Source organism: Strix aluco, chromosome 1, assembly GCF_031877795.1.
Source record: "Strix aluco isolate bStrAlu1 chromosome 1, bStrAlu1.hap1, whole genome shotgun sequence".
In the NCBI taxonomy this organism is placed as follows: domain Eukaryota; kingdom Metazoa; phylum Chordata; class Aves; order Strigiformes; family Strigidae; genus Strix; species Strix aluco.
The window spans coordinates 154050806-154073863 of record NC_133931.1 but is presented as its reverse complement, the minus strand read 5'-3'; the positions used below and the strand labels follow the sequence as shown (position 1 = coordinate 154073863).

The 23058-nt window shown below is 44.2% G+C and overlaps 2 protein-coding genes across 6 annotated transcripts in view; one reads left to right on the top strand and one right to left on the bottom strand.

Moving 5' to 3' along the window:
* Window positions 1-10151, bottom strand: part of AVL9 (AVL9 cell migration associated) — a 44173-nt gene extending 34022 nt beyond the window's left edge. For all 3 annotated transcript variants that reach the window (XR_012625282.1, XR_012625283.1, XM_074841093.1), the window contains exon 1: window positions 10023-10151. Coding sequence is in view for 1 of the 3 variants with exons in the window: in XM_074841093.1 (XP_074697194.1) it covers window positions 10023-10088 (66 nt within the window). In the remaining 2 variants the exon portion in view is untranslated. The remainder of the gene's footprint in view (window positions 1-10022) is intronic.
* Window positions 10152-10272: 121 nt separating this feature from the next.
* Window positions 10273-22471, top strand: LSM5 (LSM5 homolog, U6 small nuclear RNA and mRNA degradation associated). 3 transcript variants are annotated; one of them, XM_074841165.1, is made up of 5 exons: window positions 10273-10579; window positions 19325-19420; window positions 19652-19679; window positions 20332-20404; window positions 22163-22471. In XM_074841165.1, exons 2-5 carry the CDS (start codon window positions 19366-19368, stop codon window positions 22193-22195), a joined length of 189 nt encoding a protein of 62 aa, XP_074697266.1. In that variant the 5' UTR covers window positions 10273-10579; window positions 19325-19365; the 3' UTR covers window positions 22196-22471. The 3 variants fall into 3 exon arrangements, with proteins under 3 accessions (XP_074697266.1, XP_074697257.1, XP_074697276.1); XM_074841156.1 differs by lacking the exon at window positions 10273-10579 and adding an exon at window positions 18753-18867; XM_074841175.1 differs by lacking the exon at window positions 10273-10579 and adding an exon at window positions 19106-19127.
* Window positions 22472-23058: the final 587 nt, after the last annotated feature.

Sequence of the window (23058 nt, the reverse complement as noted above, 5' to 3'; positions counted from 1 at the left end):
ATTTTTGCTCATATCAGCCTCAGAGAAAGCAAAAACCAAAAACAAAAAAACCCCAGCAACCCACACTCCTCCCAGAAGAGGAACATAATACTACCGCAACCTTTCCAGCGTAGGGGACTTGCTAGGCAACACTGTGCGCTCAAGACAAGACTTTGTGCTCTTACAGAAAGCAAGTTAGAAATCATACAGGATGAACTCTTAAGAAGATGCAAGATACCAGAGAGGGAAGCTTCTTTAATGAAACAAGGGAGGGCAAACCTCAAATCTACTCCTAACTGATATCTGCCCAACACAGCAACTAGTCCAGACTGGCTCCCAATGGGAAGGACCCTGTGCAGGCTGGCAAGGAGTTTTCAAACGGTACAGTAAATACTCCTTTTCCTGGGAAAATGGAGGACCAGGACTGTAGGCACCCTTTAAGACACATTTACTCATCAGTTTCGAAACAGTCATTGTGTGTAATTCATATAGCATATACTGCTGAACTGATGCAGTCCAAGTGAGCGATCACTTCTATTATGAGCCAGCAACCATTCAGGTCCTTTATCATGGGACTTCTGATGGTCCCAGAACGGCTCTTAGCAAACATGCTGCCTCCTTACAAGTTTCAACATTAGATTTACTCCTGAGAGTGGGCAAATCCAGCTGGATTGAGTGAGCTCACTGCCAAGTGTGCGGCTGAGAAGCTACACACGCAGAGTAACATCATGGAGTAGAGGACATGCTCTGCTCTAGGTAACCCCAACAAAGTGGGCAGCCCTATGCCTTATCCCCCAGCAAGTCAGAGCAGACAAGGAACTTGCTTTCACATCTTGTTTCCATAACTTTCTGAGAATGCTTTTAGAAACAACATGCCTGCCTAGGTGTAATAATTCAGCACCACATACAAGCTATGGGACAGATTACCAAAATTAGAAACGTATCATAAAATAAGGCAATATAAGGACAGGGAACACAAAGTTAAGACTTGCAAGTTCCAGTTTACTCCAACTGGAATGACCTCTGTTCGGTGATTTTACAGCTTTGATCCTCCCTCTGTTATATATGTATGTGAATTATGTTGCCACCTTTATACAAGTGCTGAGAGTCCGAGTTACTATTTGAAAGCATTCTGAAATAGGTAGATGAAAGGTGCAACAGAGGTACAGAAATACATACTTTACTTATTTAGCATTCGTTCATCTACTCAAGAGAAGGGTCAAGATTCCTGGTACAGGATGTTTAAGTAACTACTTAGATGTTATGACACATACAAAGAACAGACAGCAGGTAAAATGAAAGTTAATGAAGATGACTATGGGAAGTGTTACATAACTACAAGTAGATATTTAGGAACCTTCTCTCAATTCACACATCAGGGCAACCATGGAGAAAATATCCAGTATGGAATCCTTCAAAGAAATACTTTACTTCCTGTCCGGGACTTCAAGGAAGCAACTGCAAGACCATCAAAGCATAGCACTCTTTAAAGCTTCAAAAACTAAACAAAGAAACAAACAAACAAAAATCCACTATATCTGGGAGTTTTTTCTTGAACAATCAATACAAAACACTAAATAAGTGGATTACATAGACGTGCAAAGAGTGGAACCCATCATTAGTTCTACACAAGAGATCAAAATCTGTGGTACTGTTTACAGAAGTGTGAGACAGCAATTACATGTGTACCCATCAATGCATTGTGTATTTAGAATGATTAGCATCTCATGTTAATTTGAGTAGCCTTTCTAATAAAAGCTAAGAGCTTCTTTCAAAGTTTCAACCTGTTGAACATAAGCAAATCCATGTATTTTAGACAACAAGCTAATCTTTGATATTCATGTACACTATGATTAACTTCATCAAGAGATTTCATGCTCACAACAGTTCTTTTAAGTGCTTAAATAATATTACAAGCAGGGAACAAAACCAAAGGAATTGTGCTAATGTTTACAGGTTATCATCAATAGAGCCAGGAACAAAGCCCTTCGGCTTGATTCCAGCCTAGCTGCTGTTCAAGTTATTTTTTGTTTCTGTTGTTCCTTTAACAAGATCTTGTTTAATCACTAGAGAAGATTACCTATTGTATAATACCTGTCTACTGTGCTCCCCCAAAACAAAGACACAAGGACTTTAAAGACAACAAAGCATAAGACTTCACTTACACGGTTAAGAGTGTCAAGCACATCTAACAATCACAGCAACTACTGAGTCAGCAAAGATCAAGAGAAAAAAATTAATTCTCTAGTAAAGCAGATTCTTCGAAGAAAGACAGCAAATGGAGACTGACACAGGCTAGAAGTGTTCCCCTTAACAAAAGAAAAGATGCATGCCACCAGAAAGGCTGCCTGTGGAATCTACTGAAGAGAGCTACTTCAGTATTTCCCTCTTGGAAACAAGAGCTGCTTAACATCTTTGTTGGCGACATGGACAGTGGGATTGAGTGCACCCTCAGCAAGTTTGCTGATGACAGCAAGCTGTGTGGTGCCATTGATATGCTGGAGGGAAGGGATGTGCCATCCAGAGGGACCTGGACAGTCTTAAGAGGTGGGACGTGCAAACCTCATGAAGGCCAAATGCAAGGTCCTGCACATGGGTCGGGGGCAATCCCAAGCACAAATACAGGCCAGGCAATGAGTGGATTGAGAGCAGCCCCGCAGTGAAGGACTTGGGGGTGTTGGTGGGTGAAAAACTGTGAGCCAGCAATGGGCACTCACAGCCCAGAAAGCCAACCATATCCTGGGCTGCATGAAAAGCAGTGTGACCAGCAGGTTGAGGGAGGCGATTCTCCCCTTCTACTCCGCTCTCATGAGACCCCACCTGCAGTGCTGTGTCCAGCTCTGGGGGCACCAACATAAGGAGGACATGGACCTGTTGGAGCAAGTCAGAAGAGGCCACGAAGACAATCAGGGGCTGGAGCACCTCCCCTGTAAGGACAGGCTGAGAAAGTTGGGATTGTTCAGCCAAGAGAAGAGAAGTCTCTGGGCAGCCTACAAGAAAGCTGGAGAGGGATTTTTTTACAAGGGCATGTAGTGATAGGACAAATGGTAACAGATTTAAACTGAAAGAGAGTTGATTTACATTATCTGTAAGGGAGAAGTTCTTCCCTGTGAGGGTGGTGAGGCACTGGAACGGGTTGCCCAGAGAAGCTGTGGCTGCCCCCTCCCTGGCAGTGTTCAAGGCCAGGTTGGATGGGGCTTTGAGCAACCTGGTCTAGTGGAAGGTGTCCCTGCCCATGGCAGGGACATTGGAACTAGGTGATCTTTAAGGTCCCTTCCAACCCAAACCATCCTATGATTCTATGAAGTACTACAGTTGAGGGTGTAGAAGACCTGGAAACATAGGTAGTTCTCAGAAGAGCTGATAAGAAGAACAGACAGAACTCGCTCGTTCCTTATACATCTCATAATTCTGCAAACAAAGTCAAGTCTAACTTGCCAACAATTCTGCTTGAAGACATATGCTCCCTAGGCATAAGTACAAAAGGCCATGTGCACGGATTGCTCAGGCCCTCTTGTGCGCTCATTTCTGCAGATCGCAACAAGTATTACCTTCTGGAGCTCAAGTCCTTGAAGCTATCAAATGACAGGAGGAGCATGTACACAATTCAGGAAGGTAAGAAGTCTTAACAGGCATTCTTCACTCTCAAGGATCATATTTAGGATCTTTTCTAAAACTTAGGCATCAGCTGTTTCATTCCTGATCTTAAGTTTCCTTTGCATGCCAGGAAGAAACTCTGCAGTTGGGCAAGACAGGGGAATTGGTCTTCAAACACAGTCCACACAAAAACATACACACACAGACAGGCAATTGACACTCCTTTGGAGAAAGCAAACATCACATTTACATTAAAAAGTTAAAGTACTTTGAAGGTCCTTAGGACAAACTTTGGGATTCCATGGGAATATGCCTTTTGGTATTTACAATAATCCACTCCCACATCTGTGACACCAAGTTTGAAATGGCCTTCTCCACTGGCATACAGAGAAGTGGGTCAAGATCAGCTGCTGTTATTTTACAGAGCCAGGACCCCAAGCAAACAAAAGTGACCAGCAATGCGAGCAGTCCATGACACACACAGCACTTTCTCCACTACCCACAATTTTTTCTTTTCCGCAACACAGTTGGAAATGCATATCTTTAAGCCAAGAGTGGTTTGGAAGATAGTCAAGCCCTTGAGAGGATAGGCGAGACAATGGTCACCCACTGCACAAGGTCAGAGGTGATGTGCGGAACTGCTCAGGACACCAAGAGCAGAAAAGCTGGGCCTTGCCCCCAGTGAAGTGAGATTATGTATGGCCTGACTGGTGGTGACACAGGGTCTGACTTCACTCAGATGTAAGAGCCCCAAAGCCTCATAGCATCAAGTGAAGACAGGGATTCTCGTGCCAGGTCAGGCAGTGCAGTAGTAAAGGGAGCATCCGCCTCCTCAGCAGCCAGCCAGGTTACAGGGACTTGTGCCTGTAACACTTTTACCTGAAAGTTTTTCCAACTTTGCTGAAACTTCCCTCCTTCTCCTTTTCAAATAAAGCAGTTCTTATTTTAACTTTGCCTTCCAAATGAATTCTTTTTAGAGTACTTAGGATACTTTAAGCCTTCCTAACCCTCAGAGACTATTCTCTCTGCCTCCCCATGTAAATAAAGCTTGGATACCCTGAGCTCAAACAAGGATTGTGGGGCACAGGATTGTTAGTGGACAGCTACACCTCATGACTTTCAGTCTTTCACCTTCACCATAAAGCGAAGGTCTCTCCAAGTATTTTTCAACACACAACTTGCATCTACTAGTCAAGCTCTGTCCAGGTTACATTTTTGCTAAAGACCTCTATCATAAGATAGATAAGGACTTCCCACACTATTTAATGCTTTCAAAAATTAAAATGTTGTAAGGCACATTAAGTGCTTTATTGCTCACTTACAATGAGAGGAAGTGTTTCATGACTCTGAAAAAAAACCCTTTCCCTTTATTTGCTCTGAAATCACTAGCCATTAACTACTACAGCTCCTTAAAACTACCAAGGAATTTGTTATCAGCCACTATAGAAGGGCACAAGCAGCCCCAAAATCCAAGTCTTACCATGCTATACCAAAGCAGGAGCTCAACAGAACACAACCAGAGCCAGGGAGATGGCCCGGCAATCTCCTGCTGTACCTAATGAGTCAACCAGCTACAAATACTGCAAAACAGATCATAACATTTCTGTGGCAGGCTTTCCTTATTATCAATTCACACCCCAATGCTTTTGTGACTTGAGTCCTGTAATGCCTGAAAAGTGTATAGACACACTCCTACCACACCAAACCCGTGTGTTTTACATTAATGGACAAGAGTATGAGCAACTACATATGACAGAGGGCTGTGTGTGTGCTGTTCCTTTCTCCTTAGGCCACTCCTCTTATCAGTGGCAAACGAGTATCAAAAAAGCAATTTTTTTTGAATACTAATGAAACATTTGTCATTTCATTTCGGATGAATGAAAATCATGGTTGAGTGAATACTACCCACAAGCTCTGTCTATTTCAGGACATTTGCTATTTAATTACGCACTGAGGAGGGTTCCCGTAACAAGACAGCTGGTACATACAAAGCAAAGAAATCCATCATAATGCCTGCTTCAAGCCAATTATCGTTCCCTTCTTTAACAGGCCTGTTGAAAACATGTCAAATACTAGGTAGACCTAGTTTCCATCAAAGCTTCTTCTCACGTTCTCTGAGCACTCTGCCTTAACTACCTCTTCTCCTTGGCAAAGAGATATAGCAACCAGAACTTTTTGAACATCTCATTGGTATCACAGTCCAAGTCAGTAACTAAGAGGCCCAAAGCAGCAGGCTGGCAATCTGCTCATGTAAACAAACAAAAGCCTACAGCTTCTCCAAAAGCTTACTCCGTACTTGCTAGAGATAACTCCTTCCAACGTGTTCAGGATTTTCAGTTTGAAAATGGCAATGTGCTGCTTTCACACAGCACAAAGCCTTCCTAACAGTGAGCAGCAACTCCAAGTTTTTAACAATTGCCCAGGAAACTGCACCCTCAGACTAAACAACATATATACAGTAAACCTTCACTTTGTCTCTTACATAATCCTACTTCATCCAGCAAAAAGACCCACGGTCCAACAGTGAGCTCTTGGAAGGAACATGTGGAACAATCACCACGCTTGTGCTATCAATCAAAAGGCACACAGGAACAAACCAATTCCCTGCCTCTCCTCTTTTGTAAACAAATGGATAAGGATTGTTTTTCAAGTCCAGGGAAGAAGATGTTCCTATACATTTCCAAGCTGCACAAAAAAGTCTTTGCTCTTACAGGTTAAACGTTTCTTATACTGTAAGTTAATCAACAGGAAGAGCTGTACACTTCAGACATCTGGTTCTAACCAGAACAACACTCGTCTAAGTAATCCAATTACATCTGTTACCAACAGCAATCCCAGACAGAGAAGCCACGTCAGAGCTCAGTTTTAAGTTACACAGCTTTGTACACATCAGCGTTACACCACACATATATTTCTATCCCCTTCCATCCATACAACAGTTTCAGGGGGAAAGTCAGGTAATGAAAACACCTAGCATCAAGAAATTCATCAAAACATCTAACTCCACATGCATTTCCTTGTCAGGCTATTTGAGGAAACAGAGATGGAAACGCAGAATCTGAAAGGAGCCTTCTCAGGCAAACCAGGTAAAGTCCTGTTATGACAGGCAGGCTAGCTGTACAATCTCTCAGTCTGAAGCTCCCCAAATTCACTCTGAATTACTGCCATTTGAAAGCTGCTTTGGAACTTTGTTTTTCTGCAATTAGTAGTTTCTCATATGCAATCTGCAGCGTGTCCGCAGACAGTTCATATCCACTTGTTCTTGTGCCAACACTGTCTTCTACATTAAATGGCTGGTTTTTTCCTCCTTATTTTTCACTTTCCAACAGCCTCCCAGAATACGATTCCATTTAATGCAGTGGTTCGATGAATACTTCAAAGGCCATTACTAAACATGACAACCAAAAAAAAGAAGTCCCAGGCTGCCACTTCCAAGAGACTCTTTTCCACTCCCGTGCTGGTCTTCTCCTTGTGCCTGTGTAGCTGTCTTCTGCAGATGTCCACTGGGCAGCCAGAACCTGTGAACTAACTAAGCTCAAAACCAACCCACCAAAACAAGGCTTACTTTTTGGCCACCTCAGTTCCCCCTTTCAGCTTACCACACAAGTGCCTCCGCTTTTCAGTGGCGAAGAGGCAGGAGAGGAAAATGGGAGAATGCTCCCATATTCGTAGTGGTGGCTTACAGTCTTCCTATGAATACAGCCTCAAAATCTATTTTGTTAGTCTACCTAGCCAAGCTCTTCTATGTCCTCCTGGAAAACAGGCTGCTCAGAAACCATCTCATCCATTCCTGGAAGTGACAGAGAATCCAAATTCATTTTTCTGAAAGATGGATCAGAATTTTTATACATCAGTAAACATACTATTACACTATAGGACTACATTTGTTGCCTCTCTCACCCCCAAATCTCACCACTTCTGTGACTTATCCTTGATCATATACAGTCTTTCTCTTCCAGAGGTCTCCTCATAATTCCCACATCTATGCTGTTATTCATTCCTATTGTACAACTTCTTAATGCACCCTATTTCTATCATTTCAGCATTCATCCTTACCATCCAGCTCTTGCACAACAGTCCAGTTTTCCTTTGTAACACTGACTCCTCCAGTTTGCTCATCATAGTTAGATTTTATTGTGTGAAGGATGCCAGAGCCACTTATGTGGGCCCAAATTCAGTGCAAGCACCTCTCAGACCAGCAGTTCCTCTTCTGACACAGATCTATTGCTGCTTCCTCTTCTTCGTACCGTTCCTTACCCAAGTACCAGCTCTTGTAAAAAAAAAAAAAAATCACCTTTTTTTTTGTAGTGCTGCGGGATCTGTTATCAAGTTCCAGGCAGATTCAAGCTACTCTGTTTCTTTTACAGAGAAAGTAATCTATCATTTATTCTTACAAAAGACACAGGTCAGTCAGGCACGAGCTATCTTTAGCGAATGCCCACAGGACTCAGTCTACTTAGTTTCATGTTGTTAATTAATTCTTTCCTTCACAAATTCTCTAGAGCCTTGCATATTACTGATGTCACACTCATTAGGCTATAGCTGCACAGCTCACTGCCTCCAGTTGTTTTAAGAAATTATTTTTATAGTTCAGTAACAAATCTGCTAAGTCAAAGGTAGAATACATTTAAAATCAGATTTCTGGTTAGATTTCCCTTAGGAAAAATGTTTGTGGTTCTACCAATTGTCATTATATTCCTGCCGCTCTCCTTATGACACAGCTACCCTGTCCCCTTCCCCCACCACCTTCTCCAACTTCTCCAGTTCATTTCTTGAGATGCTTAACGACTTTAGTTCAGAGCTATTCTGACCCTATTTTTGACAACACCTGAAAACGTACTTCTACAAACATTTTACTGTCAGCGAAATAAAATTCACTGCTACTTATAGTTTGGGGTTGTTTTGGTTTTGTTTTGCATCAACACTGCACAATGTTACAAGAAATACAGGCCCCAAAAGAACAACAGAAGCAACAAAAACCACCTCTGCTTTTGTCTCCAACCTATGTCTTTTCCCAGACAACAACAAGGTGAGGGCAAAAAGGCGCTTTTCCTCCTACAGACACCCAACTAGCGCTCACCTCCTGTCGGTCTTTGACAAGAAAGTGCCTGATAAATATTGCAAACCTTGCAACCTAGATGACTGAATTCCTTCATAGGAACTGATCCTACGAACGTCCACATGTGAACAGCCCCTAGACACCCTGAGGGGAAAGGATGTATTACACAACCCTGCAGATCTTTCAGAAGAAGAAATGGAAGAACACCTCCAACGAGTTACTGCACTGCTGCTTCAGCCTCTGTTGGTACGAGGAATGACTTCTGTGTTACCATGCTATGCTTGTTTCGTTTCCTGAAGTATTAACAAAGATTAATTTAACTCTCCAGTACCTCATATGAAATGCATGCATGTCAGACCAATTCTTGAATAACAACAATCATCATGTTCATTATCGTTTTGGCAATTTTTGTGAAGACTAAGAACACTCTATGGAAAAAGACTCACTGCAAGTCCACCATTATATTTATCTGCTCTTGTCACAGCAAAGCAACTGTGTGTGCAGCCCCGCTGGGCAACCGCATCTCCTGTTTCAAGGGCTAAAAAAAATGAAGTAAAAAAGTCAGAGCATAAAATACCTATGAAATACACAACATAAAATTCCTTCTACCTTACAGGCCAAACGAAGAGTCAATCATTTATGAAAGAAGGGGAGCGGCACGCAAAGAAAACTTAAAGGTGGACTTACACCCTGGGGCCAGCAGGCTGTTCGGGTACAAGTTGTACCTGTGGGAGTTCAGCGCGGCGCTGCCCGGCTGGGCCGGCAGAAAGAGAAGGTAGATAAAAAAATAATTTGTTTTTCTCTCAATTTTCTGTCTGAACGCATTAAACACGCACGACTCACAGCAGACACGGCTGCCACGACTCGAGCTGCCTCCCCGCACCCCCAGGAAAACGGGGGGCAGGAGGGAGCTCCCCCCGCCGGCCCTCGCCCCGCCTGGCCCCGCGGCGGCAGCGCCGAGGCCGGCCCGGCAGCGGTCACGTCCGCAGCTCAGTCCACACGAACTGCCGCGGCGGGCTGAGTCACGGCCCCGCCGGGCAGCCCCCGCCCGCCGCCCCGCGCGGAGGGGAACCCCCGGCCCAGCGGGGGCAGGGGGAGGCCGCGGGAACCGGGGCCCTACGGCGCCTCGCCGGCTTCAGAGCGCTCCTTCACCCGCCGCCGTGAGCTAAAGCAAAGGCCCCCCCGGCCCCAGCCCCTCCCGCGGGGGCTCCAGCCTCCCCCGCGGGGCCGCAGCCGGGCCCCCCCCGCCCGCTCACCGCAGACTGAGGGCAGCGGCCGGGCAGGCCAGGAGGGGCCCGCGGGAAGGGCAGGGAGGAAGCGCAGGAGCGGAGGGGAGAGGCGGGAGACGGGGCGGCCCCGCCGGCGGGCGGCCCCCACGCCCCCTCACCTGGCAGCCCTTCTTGTGGTGGAAGCCCACCACCACGATGTGCAGCACCGGGCCGCGCCTCTCCATGGAGCCCCAGCGATGGCCTCTCCGGAGGGTGCTGCCGCCGGCACCGGGACCGGGCCTGCGCCCTCGCCCCGCCCCCCGCCGCCGGGACCGCCCCTCGCCCGGCCGGCGGAGGGCGGGGCGCCGCCACCACCGCCTCCCCCTCCCCGCGGGAGGTGCCCCGGCGGGAGCGCTCCCGGAGGGGTCCCTTCGCCAGAGGGACTCCCGGGAAAAGCGGCTTCGTTTTATCCCGCGGCCAGGAGCGCACATCGCGGCCCAGCAGTGGAGTCGTCCGGGCCGGGGCAGCCCGCCGGGGCTCGGCTGAGGCCTTCCCGCCAGCAGGGCCGGTAACGGTGCCTCCTCCTCCTTCTGGCCGTCTTCTTTTCTGAGCAGATCCCTTCCCGGAGCCCCCTTGACGCGCAGAGGACAGCACATCCTCGGGCTGCGTCCTTCCCGCCTGAAGCGGTGCAGCTCAGTGGCAGCGCGGAGTGAAGTCCGGGACGGTGTCAGCCCAGGTGTGTCGGGTTGGTTGCTGAAGGTGAAAATAAGAAAAATCAAGTTAAGGCTTCTTCCCTTAGCACTGTTCTGCTGCTAAACATACCTTGTGATACCCTGCAAAGACAGTTCAAAGACTTGTCCAAGAGCACAGGCAAATTTAGTGTGAGAGAAAAAAAACTTTCAATCTTTATCTTACTGCACTCAGACTGTGCTCCCTCTTTAACCCTTGTTAGGATTCAATGCTGGTTGTTTAAATCAACAGCATTTGCTAGAGACTGTACTCTTTATAATTAAGATACTCTGTGGAAATTGGAGGAAGAGATTCTTTTTGAGAGAACTATAATAGTGCTTAAAGAAAAATCTCATCACTAACACAATACCCAGAGGCTCAAATTATAACAATAAAGCAAGTAATTACATATTGTTCCTCAGCTCCAACAGAAGTACCATTATAGAAAAAAATATGCTGTTGGGAACACAGGATAAGCTACAAGGAACAATCCAGCTCTGGCAAGTGAATGATTTCTTATTAGTCTGTAACTTACTGTTTAATACCATTTCAAAAAAAGAAAACGGTATGAAATATTAGCCATTATCTCCTGCAGTAGTGAGCTAACCCCCAAAAAGATGCATGGAAATGTTTATAGCAGCTCATACTCAGTTCACTGAGGACAGTGCAGTCTGGCATCACTCTTACTGCTATGGATTTTGCATTATAGAGGCATCTCAGTGATAATGCTGGATAATTGTGGCTTATTGTTTCTCTAACATTATTAGTTGGGTCTTTTTTCTGCTTGAAATTTTCTTTCCTGCTAAGGCAATAAAAATGTTGGACTGACATGAGCCTGTTCTAGGAAAACCAACTGGTTGACATAACCTGTGTTTTTCTTCACAGCTCACACTGTGTGTGAGAAAGGAGAGAGAGCTGCTATGAAATGGGAGCTCTTGGAAAACTCTGAATTTTCCTAAAGGAGTTTTCTTTCTCAGTGCATGGCAAACAAATAGCAATGAAAACTCTGAGAGTTCTGTTACTCAGAGGTAATATTTTACTTAGGAACTACCAGCTATTATATTATTACAATAGTAATTGTAATTTGTTAGTCATTCTGCACTTCATAACAATAACAAGGAGTTCTCAACTTGTCTTATGTGCAGTGAGACTTTTGCAGATGGATAAGCTTTACCTGAGCAGTAGGATAGTTTATGTCTGGAAGTAACATCAGAGGTGAGCAGTGCCTGTTGTAGCTGGTAGCTCCGCTCTATTTGTTAGGTATGGCCCAGCTTCCTAAAGAACAAAACTGTAAATTTGTGGAGACAAGCATGTGAATAAAAAATAATCATTCTGGGATTTCTGTTGAAGAAAAGCATAAATGAAGTCCTGGCGTGGATCTGGGGTTTGTAACTAATTTCTTCTGGATGGCAATCTCACTCTGTGTTTGGAGTAGGTTTTTTTTTCTGGAGCTCTTGTCCTGAATTTTAGAAAAACTAAATTGTATGCAGTAAGGATCATAACACTGGTTGGGATTATGTGATATCTCGCTTGGAAACTTCTTCCAAAAATAGGAAATAGAAAGGAGTACAAAAGTATTGATCAGTCATAAATTTAATGAATGTCTCTTAATATTAAAAACTGGAGAACGTTTTACAAAGATAAAAATCTTAGATGTGAATATAAAACTATGGAAAGTTTCCCATTAGTTAAGTAAACAAACAAACAAAAATAGAACAAAGAAGAAAGTGTTTATTTTATGTGAAATATGGAAAAAAGCAGTAAGGCAAGAGAAGAAAACACTGCCATGTGAAGGGCCATCCACGTTCATTATGGTGAATGAAAGTGCACGCGAAATTCATGAATGTGAGATGATCAGGATAAGCGTGTAGGTAAAATGACCATAGTGAATTTTGCTTGTTTGAGACAGAGGACCACGTACAGCACAGTTTCAAAACTCTACCCAATTGCTAATAGCCTGTCGAGTTTCAGCACGAGCTTAGCTGCTTGTGCAACGTCGTTTAGCGGTGAAGATGAAGGCAATGAAGCCGGAGCTGCCCTGGCCTTGCATGAAGAACAGCTACAGATCAGCCATGACTCTAGACAAGCACGCAGGGACCAATTTGGTCTTGGCTACGGGCTCTTCAGGGGAGCACTTAGGGTGAAGAAGGGTGTGTAGGTACTTCTCCTCCATCAGTTGATTCCCATGGACCTCAAGCAGCGTAAAAGCTGGGGAGAGCACATCAGCCTTTCAAAGTGTCCTGCTGTTGTGATGCCTGATGTTTGAAGTGACAAACAAGAGGTCTTCAGTATTAGAATACTTTATTTTTTAATGTCTTTGCAGTATTTTTCCCCTCTGTTTCAGAGGAAACAATGTTCTGAAATATGTGCAGAGGTCAGAGAATGTGCATATTCCGGGTTTACGTCTATGAAAGGGAAACCAGAGTTTGTGTGCTTGTGAGCATGTGTCCATGCTGGTGCTGGAGCCCGTGACCCATTCGCCTGAGCTGAGCCCTTTGCTTTTGTATTCCACTGTCGTAAGCTACGCACGAAGTATCCCATGCAGACCCTTGTGATGGAGTTGCACTCCAGAGGACGTAGTGAAGTGTCTGCTGTTTCCCAGGAATAATCCCAAGCACTAATTGTTCCCACAGCCAAATGCTACCAGGAACAAGGGACTCGCAACACTCTGTATCTTCAGCGACATTTCAGCTTTGCTTCCCTTGTTAGAATGCTTTTTTTAGCTTTGAGGCTTGGGGTTTTTTTTCCTTTTTCTTAGTTTCCACCCTGCCTCTGCTGCAGGATACAACCAATCTCAATGTGCACAGATTAATGTACTTTGAAAATGAGTTCTAGAGGTTGTTGATCCCAACCTCCTGCTCACAGCAGGGCTAGCTTCTAACATGCATAGTATGTTCACAGATGGTAAAGAAAGGTAGGGGACATTTTCCTCTTTCCAGAATTTGCTCACATCAATATCTTATCCTTACTGTAGTGTACATAGTTGCTTAATTCATCACTTTCACAATGTTTATGCAAGGAACTTGGACATGCTGGAATGCAAGATTTTGGTTTCAGAAGGCATGTTGAGGCCATTGGTTTAATTTACTGTTATGAAGACAAAGACTTGTGAAAAAATCATGTAATAAAATAGAAAAAAACCACCTCATTTATCTTGTTAACTAGTTATTTGCAATGTGGAGAAAGTACTTTTTTCAAATTTAAATAATCTGTATAGTGGTAGTTTGTTCTAGTCTCAAAGGGAAGAAACAATTGTCTGGTTTATCTTTACATGGTTTATTTGCCTTTGTCATGCTCCCTGTTGTTTACAAGCTCTCTCAAGAGTTTCGTTCCAGGCTTCTTTTTCCTTCCATTTTCTTTTCAATTAAAAAAAATCTTCATTCCCTCTAATCATATTCAATGCCTGAAATCTCTTTAGTTTTCTTGTTCTTTTCTTCCTCTGGATGATGCCTTGGAATGAATTGGTTATACTTTACCAGACGAACTAGAATATTTTGGGTTCTCTCATAAACAGAACATTGAAAGAGAATTTGGAATTACTCTGATGTTGATCTCATGGAGGATTGGTATAAAAGCATGATGTGTAGGAACAGCTTCCAAGAGCTGACACACTTTTTGCTCATTTCATTCTTTCCTTTAACTGTGTTGTTCAGCTGTGATTATTACTTTCTTCGGTATTATTTTCTGATTAATATTCATAATTATTAGGAATTAACATGACTTCTTTGTGAATCCAGACAATGAGGTGCAAATGGTAAAGCTTAAGAGTTCTTTCTCTGATACTATCAAGAATTACAGGAGATTATTTCCTACAGCAGAGTGTAAAACCAGAGAAGTGCAGGACTTCTGTCACATCTGTTTGTGTCAAAGGGGAGTAAGATCCTCCTCTCGACTATTGGGATTAATAAGCAGATCATCGTGGGCTCTGAAAATGGTAACTACTTTGGAATAGAAGACCATAAACTCTGGGGAAGGAAGCAAGCTAATTACTGCTGTCTTTGCTTTGTAGCATTTTCTTGGAAATGCATCCATTTGTTAGATTTGGAAACACTGGTCTTTCCTCTTCCTTTTTCTTTCTGTATGTATCAATCCTTTTCTTTACATGCCAGTGACTTGCCTTAGTAGCTGACTCTTCAGATTTATTTGATGTTTGTGAAAGACAATCATGCCTCATTGCCCCTTTTTCGTTTCCACTCTGGAAGCCAATATTTGTTCTTTCATGCCTTCTTCTCCCGCCATCCTCCCCCCCGCCCCCCATCATCACAGGGAGTTTGAAGGTTTTGCTCTGGATTGTTTTTTCAACCCTTTAGAAATGAAAAACATTCCCATTTCCCTGCTCGTTTCACCTGTGACAGCGTCCTGCTGATCTCTCAATAGTTCTCAATGGCTTTGTTCTTTAAAACTAGCTCTCCGTTCCCAAGATGAGGTACATCACAGACTAGTGAAAGTTAATATCACTGCTTTGATGGAGATTGCATCTGTTCTCTGCAGGATCTTTGCCGTCTTGTTTGCTTTTCCTTGCAAGGTTGTAGCAGGAAAAAGGGACTAAAATGTTCCAATTACTGACATGCTATTTCCCTCCTGTTACTCACAAGCCTAATTTGACTTTGTGCTACTGCTACTGATTTGTTTATTACCCACAGTTCACAGCTGTAATCCCAGTCTGTATTCGGAGTGGTCTTCCTCAAAGGCTGTTATGATATTGAACACCTTGCCTCAGGTGTGTGACACCCTACTTGAAAACCAGCATTGCCTCAACTTCTTCAACAAGGGATGCTTTGATAGGGCATGCAAGTGGGCACTTTTCCTGTGTGCCTTAAGCGATGAGGTAGGAGACCTCAGGCACAGAGCTCATTGCCTTAGTGATGTTTTAAGACTTGGGTCCTAAGATTCTGCTGGAGTGGGACTTGTCAGATGATGCCCAGAAGGTCTGAAGTGGATGTGTTAGCCTAGCGGGGCATGTCCCCTAGTAGGTCTGTGTGCATCCTGTAGGTTTGCTCTGCCTGTTCCTGAGCACCTGTGCCTGATTTTTTTCTATCATTTGCACTCTCTCCTTTTGGGAAACGACACAACATGGTTGAGGAATGGAAGTCCAGATCTAGAGGTGTAGCCTGGTGTAGCCTAGTTCCTTTTCTCCCTCACTCTAGTTGCCAGAAGTTGTTGCTTAAAAGTTGAAATCATGTTCCTCATCAGCTGTAAAGCATTCCTTATTCACAGGTCACACCTGAAAACAGAAACACAACAGATTTTTCCACCATCGGTGCTATTGATTCCTGTCCTGGACCAATTGTGTAGAAATGAGAAAATAGTTCAGTTTCTGTGTCTGCTCATCTCTTGATCTCTTCACCTTCCTCCCTCCCTCTCTCAAAAAAATCAAGAGCTACTTTGATTATGGTCAGTGGCATTGTGCAAAATACCTCTGGCCAGTATTTTCAAACTGGATCTTTAATGTAACGAGATGTAATGAGATCTTTAATTCTGAGACTTGCGTCATTCTTCATTGGTTGCGCAGAGGGCTGTGAAAGGCAGGAGAAGAGCAGGACAGGTCGCTGTGGGCAGAGCCCCACTGTTATCTGTGCTTCCCCTGCAGGTGGTTAACAGAGCAGGGGTGGCTCCTGAGCTCTACTAGATGTCTAGAATAGATTTATGAAACCATACTGCCTTTACTGGGCTTTGGACTAAAAGGCAGTTCGTACATGAGCTTCCATCAAAACGTTTGCAGGTTGACAGCTGTTACAAAATTTGGTAACCACTGTGGCGAAGGTGTTCTCTAAATGTAATGTATTTAAGCATTTGATACAAATACTTACAGAATCTATGGTATCTAGAGCCTTTGTCTCCTTATTTTTCACCTTTCCAACAGTCTCTGTGTCAGACTGCATGTAATGCAGTGATTCAAGGAATACTGCAAACACCATGAGCAAATATGTCAAGCAAAAAGAACACCTCCAATCAGTTATTGCACTTCTGCTTCAGCCGCTGTTCGTATGAAGAATTTTCTGTTACCATGCTTGTTTTGTTTCTTGAAGCATTAACAAAGATTAATTTAAGTCTCTTAACTATCTTGTATGGAATGCGTTTGCATCAGACTAATACTTGTGTAACAACAGCCATCACATACATGATTCTTTTGACAATTTTTGTAAAGACTAAGAATGCTCCAAAAAGGTAGACTGGTTGGCTCTCTCCCACTTTTACAAGAGCTTCTTCCAGGAGTGTGGAAGGCTGCTGCCGTTTCAGGGCTACCTTAACTAGACCATCAGTTCTCCAGCAACTGAAACATACTGGACCATTTCAAAAAAGCACCTTTCCAGAAATGCAAAAAAAAAAAAAAAAAAAAAAAAGAAAAAGGCTAGTGAATAGCTCTTCCCATTGTAACACTGAAATTCTTCCCATTGTAACACTGAAATACAATCTCTGAGGCTTAGCTAATGAGAGAACAGAAAGGGGGAGGAAACAGAAGGAAGAATGAAAACGAACACAATTTTATGTTAAACAGATTCAATTTAACATCCACTAACGTCCTCCAGATACAAAATTCACTTTTGGTCATTGTGGGATAAAACAGAAGATTGGAGAGGAAGATCATAAACATGCTCAAGTCACTTGCAGCTGGGGTGTAGAAAAGTACATATATCACGCTAATTGTTGTTTATCCTCGTGTGCTTGACAAGTAGACCATTTGTGCTTAGGTAGCATAGGCCTGTGACAGACTTAGAGGCACCCTATCAAACACACTTGAGATTCCTGCCCTGCTGCGGGGAAGCTCAAAGCACCACAGTAAATTACACCTGTGCGAATCCCTGATAAACCAGCAAAAACAGCAGGGTCAGCAATCCTCTAGCACGGACCGAGCTCAGCACTGCCTGCCTTCCCGCTTGTGTGCCTCTGCCCGGGCGCTGCGTCGGGGAATCCCCTGGTTGGTGAGGTAATACAAATAAATCTACTCTTCGCATTTCATCCCTGGTTTTGTGGTCGTCCCACGCCCTGCCTGTGCTGACTCACACAGTCGTTGGCACTTCGTACACCCTCTGCTCAAGGGAGAGCCGTGGCCCCGCAGCGAGTCGGGCCCAGCCTCGCATCCCCTTCTCCAGCCACGGCGAAGCTCTCCTGGCTGGAGCCCCACAGGCAGCGGCATCCACAGGTTCTGTTTCGCTTCAAGAGCAGAAGGTCTGGGCGCCCAGAGTCACCTTGGGGCTAACCCCATGTAAGAGCTGAGCTAGCAGCCCTGTGGTGCCAGCTGCTGCCCACCCCTCGAAAGGCCCATGAGTTTCTGGGGGCAGCACCCCCCTCCCAGGTGAAGAACAGAGTTTATCCAGGCTCGATTCTTCTGGAGCTTGCCCCATCGCAAAACATGCAGCGACTGTAGAAAGGGAAATACCAGTTTTATTTCAGGCTGCAGCACTACCTGAAAGGACATTGTAGAGAGGTTGGTGCTGGTCTCTTCTCACAGGTAATTGGTGACAGAACAAGAGGGAATGGCTTTAAACTCCAACTGGGGAGGTTCAGACTGGACATTAGGAAAAACATTTTCACAGAAAGAGTGGTCAGAGAGTGGAATAGGCTGCCCAGGGAGGTGGTGGAGTCACCATCCCTGGATGTGTTTAAGGGTCATTTAGGTGAGATGTTGGGGGATATGGTGTAGGGGAGAACTTTGTAGAGTAGGGCTGAGGGTTGGACTCGATGATCCCAAGGGTCTTTTCCAACCTCAATGATTCTGTGGTTAGGCAAAGTGTGCTGGGATGGCCAGTGGGGTTTTGGCTCCAGGCCCCCTGTGTATAACACTAGAGCTTCCAAAAATCTTTCCTGCAACAGCCCTCTTGTGAATTGAGGCAAAAACCTGGGGAAAAAAAGTAAAAATAACATAAAATCCCTCTACCTCCCACACCACACAAGAAGATTGGTTTGAAGGTCAGGCTGACACCCCGGGGTCACCAGCCGGTTCAGTACCGGTTGTACTGGCAGCAGCCCAGGGCAGCACTACCCATAAGAGAAGGAAGGGATTTTTCTTTCAATGTCTACCTGAGCACACCCGACACACGCGACGCCCCAAAGACACGCCTATCCCGGCTCCCGCGCGCTCTCGGCATTTATGAAGAAAGGGGGCGGGGCGGGGCGGGCGCGGGGCGGGGCCTGAGCGGCGGAGCGACAGCTCTGCCATCTGCTCGTCGGGGCTGCTGGGCTGGTGTTGGCGGGCGGCTCTTTGTATCTGCGGGAGGTAGCAGCGACTGGTCGGGTCTAGATCCAACATGGCGGCTACCGCGACCACCAACCCCTCTCAGCTCCTGCCGCTCGGTAACCGGTGTCCGGGCGGGGGGTCCCCTCTTGTGACCGGGGGGCGGGGAGGGAGAAGCCGTTTCCTCGCCCAGCCTGGGGAAGGGCGGGGGGAGAGGCGGCGCCCCTCGCCTTCGCAGCCGGCCGGCGAGGGAGGAACCGCGGGGCTGAGGCGCGTGTGCCTGTGGCCGCGGTGCTCCCTGCGCGGGAGCTGCGCGCGGGCCGGTCCCTGCCCGCGGCAGCGGGAAGGCGCCGGGGGGGCCCAGGCAGCGCCCGCGGAGGTGCCGCGGTTTGGGCGCGGAGCAAAGGCGGGCGGGGGCTTCTGGTGTCTTCCCCACCTCCACTTTTTGTGTGTTTTTTATCAGTGTCCGTGGCAGTTACTTTTTTTGCTCTCACCATGTCTGGGGCTTTGTTCGAAAAATGTGCGTTCCGTAAAATAATTTCTTGTAGTTCTCAATTTTTTTGTTTTTATTTACAGAACTTGTGGACAAATGCATAGGTTCACGCATTCATATTGTGATGAAGAGTGATAAAGAAATTGTTGGAACGCTTCTAGGATTTGATGACTTTGTCAGTATCCTTTGATGGAAACGTTTATTTGTCTGCTTCATGCTTCAGCTTAACTCACGGATTGCTTTTGAGAGGTTTGAGTGCACTGGATGGAACCTTTTTGTATGGATCAACTGTATTATTCAGATATTTTTATTTTACAGATAAAACCACAGTTCATTATAAAATGAAAATCATTTTAAGTATTTTGATTTTAAAATTCTGGGCCTTATTTTCCTTGAAACTGGATTTTCAGATATGGTGTTAGAAGATGTTACAGAATTGTAGGTATTATTTCTGTATCTTGTTACTATTTAATGTTTGGTTTCCTGAGGAAAATTATTGTATAAGATCTATAAGCAAAGCATTTTTATATTTCTGGAGTACTTGCCAGCTGAATAGTTTATACCCTGGACTTAAACTCTAGAGGGTGATCTATTCAGGACAGCCATGTCATAGAGTAGCTGGTGCATGATTTATGCTTACAATCAGGTTCCTAACTTGTAGCCTTAATTTTGCATGCGTTGTGGGTTGAATTTTCCAGGAGTTTGCTTTTACATTTCCTTGTGGTCTAGACAAAGATTAAAAAAGTTAGGAGACTTAAGGATAAGTATCTATTACTTTGTCATGCCATGTTGCTATGTGAAACCTGGTTTGAGTATCAGTGGTATTCCAAGAAATTGCCAGGATTTAGAGGGTGAATCTGTATCTTTAGGTTCTCAGCAGAAATGTACAATGGATGTTTTTAGTTGCCAGGCACCTTTCTTTACCCAAGTGGTCAATTTATCAAGATTACACTGCAGTGTGGCCAATTTATTTATTAGTACCAACAACTGTCATCTTAATGCAGAGATTTATGTCAGTTCTGTAGTCAGAACTGGAATCACTGTCCCTGCTTATGTGTTCTTACTTATTTTTTTTCTAATGCTGTTTCAGTGAGATTACACCTGAGGGCAGAAGAATCACAAAACTGGACCAGATTTTGCTAAATGGAAATAACATAACAATGGTAAGTTATTGTTGTTAAAAGGCTGCAATCAGTAATTGAGTTTAAGTACTCTAAGCTGAGCTTGCCAGACAGTTGCATTATGTAAGGTACTTTCAACTAGCTTTTGGAGCATATGTGTGTATGAATGATGCTGGAAAGGTGATCTTATTGCCTTACTTGGTACATGTTACAGGGGTTTCTTTTTTTTTAAAAAAAAAGAGCATGGCCCTAATTTTATTTTGGTGAATGTTTTCCTGGTCTTCAGGTGTGCAAGGGAATCACTGGCTTTGTTACCCACTCTATAGGCTGGTTCATACAGTGGCTTTTAACTCGTGAGTGTTTGTGTGCATATGTATGCAGGTGGAATACATCTACATTTCATGCATTGTTGTCTGTATAAATGTGTTTGCAGCAGTTTGGCTGCTTAGAAGCTCATCGAGTCATTTGGCGATTATGATACCATGTGATGCCCAGAGAGCTGTACCTTTACATGCTCTGAAAAAAAAATCTGGAGGTCTGTTGGATTACAGAACACTGTAGCACTGTGACTTTTAGTTTATCATGCACTGATGTATGTAGGTCAGTACTGAAAGAGTAATTAAATGCTGTGATTATGCATCCCTAATCTGAATCGTGCAACTTCCTAAACACCACAGAAGCAGACCCACAGTAGTGTTTTGCTTGTCTGCATAGATGGCTACAAAGTCTGGGCTTCCTACGGAAGGGCATTCCTAATTTTGTGGGGAGAGAAGAGGAAGACTGACTTGAGTCAAAGTTGACTCTGTGTGAATGAGGAGTAATCTCCGTTCTGCTGTCTCACCTGCCTTGCTCCTCCTCACTGGGTGTCTGAGCAAGTGCCATCTTGATGTAATTTCTCAGCCTCTTTCTGCTTTGGTTATTGTTCTGCATCCTTGAAGGATAGAGCCTGTTCTGACTTCTTGTATGGGGTAAAATTGTTACCATCCAGTTAAGCTGGTGGTATGCTGCCCTTGAAGCAGAAGGTGGTGATTCTTGGAGTGAAAATTTTCAGCAAGACGTAGAGATGTTTCTGTATTAGATCTTGTGTCTCTCTTGGGGATGCATCTTTCCATGTCAGGAAGACTATGCTTTAGACTTTTTCTTATTTCAGTCCCAAAAGCAGCACAGCTCTTTGTCTTTAGAAGTGCTTAGCTAATTATGAAGAATGTATCAGTAAAAGGAATGGTTATCCTCTTTTCCCTTAGTGATGTTTTTCCTTTTGTATTTCTTCTGTTGTTCAGTTCTTTACTTTCTTCACAGGAGAATGCTATGCTGACTGCTGCCTGTAGAGGGGTTCAGGCTCTTTTAGTTTTTGGGCTCTGCTTAGCGACAGAAGTTGGAAAGAGGAAACCAACTTTCCAGTGTAGTGGCAATCTGGGGGAGCATCAGCAATTGGATAAATTCTTCATGAAAGGAAGAGAGTTCTTTGTCCTTGTAAAAACGAGCTGTAGTGTTTCCAGACAGAATCATTTCCTTGAAGTGAATAACAAAGACAAAAACCAGAATGTGTGGTATCTAGGAACTCCTTTGTGTTTTGCTAAACATTCTTCATGTTTTGGAGATTCTTTTTGGCATGTTTTTCTCTGGTGGTAACTGACTTTTTCTGTTGAGATAGGAAGGTAATACTGAGTCTAAAAACCACCTTTGTGGTCTACCATGAAGTTTCCATCTGCTAAAATGTTGTAAAGCAAGAACTGTCACGTGTGGGTTTGTAAAACTCAAATCTGTGGCATAACACAAAATTGTCTGAATCTTTTCTAGCTGGTTCCGGGAGGAGAAGGACCTGAAGTATAAATTGATGCAGCTGTCATCTATGAAGACATGTTTTTTATATATATGAAACCGAAATAGGGCTTTTGGGGTATGGGTGTGGGTGGGTTTTGGTGTGGGTTGTTCATTTATTTGTTTTGTTTATACACTTTTGCAGTTGACATTTGGTAAAAGACAAGGATTTCCTCTTCAGGAAAGGTGCATTGCTAATGATAATACTGACTTTGTAAACTGAAATCATGACTTTCTTGTAAAGACGTACTAATGTGTTCTGAATAAAAGGCTTTTTTTTTTTTGTTAGTTACCGTGTTCTGTTATGTATGTGCACAAGTTAGATACTTTTATAACTGGTTGATGGAATGGAAAATAATAGTTATGTTTCAGTTGCTGTCAGTCTTCAGTTTTTCTACATCTGTAGCATTTGTTTATGGCCCCAGTCTGTATAAAACACAAGTCATGAGCCCAGAGATTGCTATTATTTGGAGTACAGGCAGGTAGTAAGCTGGATCAGTTGTTTAAACACTGCTTCAGGCTGTGTCACCAGAAACCGTGGGGTAGAGTGCTGGAGAATTCTGAAAGCTCTTCAAAGTGGATGCATCTGTTTGATGCTCAGCACCCTTTGGTTCTGCTGGCCTTGAGGTTCAGCTCCCTTCGACTTTTGCTTGGTGGATACACTTTCTTAGTTTGTGTTCAGGGGTAAAAAAAACCCAACACAATAAAACAGAACTACAAACAACAACCACCCAGACAAAAAAAAAAAAAAAAGGCTGGTGTTAGAAGTTCTCATTCCTTTCAGCAGCAACTCTGCTTTCGCCACCAAGTGGTGCTGTGTGCACTTACATTGTGCACTGCCCCTGTCTGCTTGTGTAGTTCAGAGTCCTTATTTT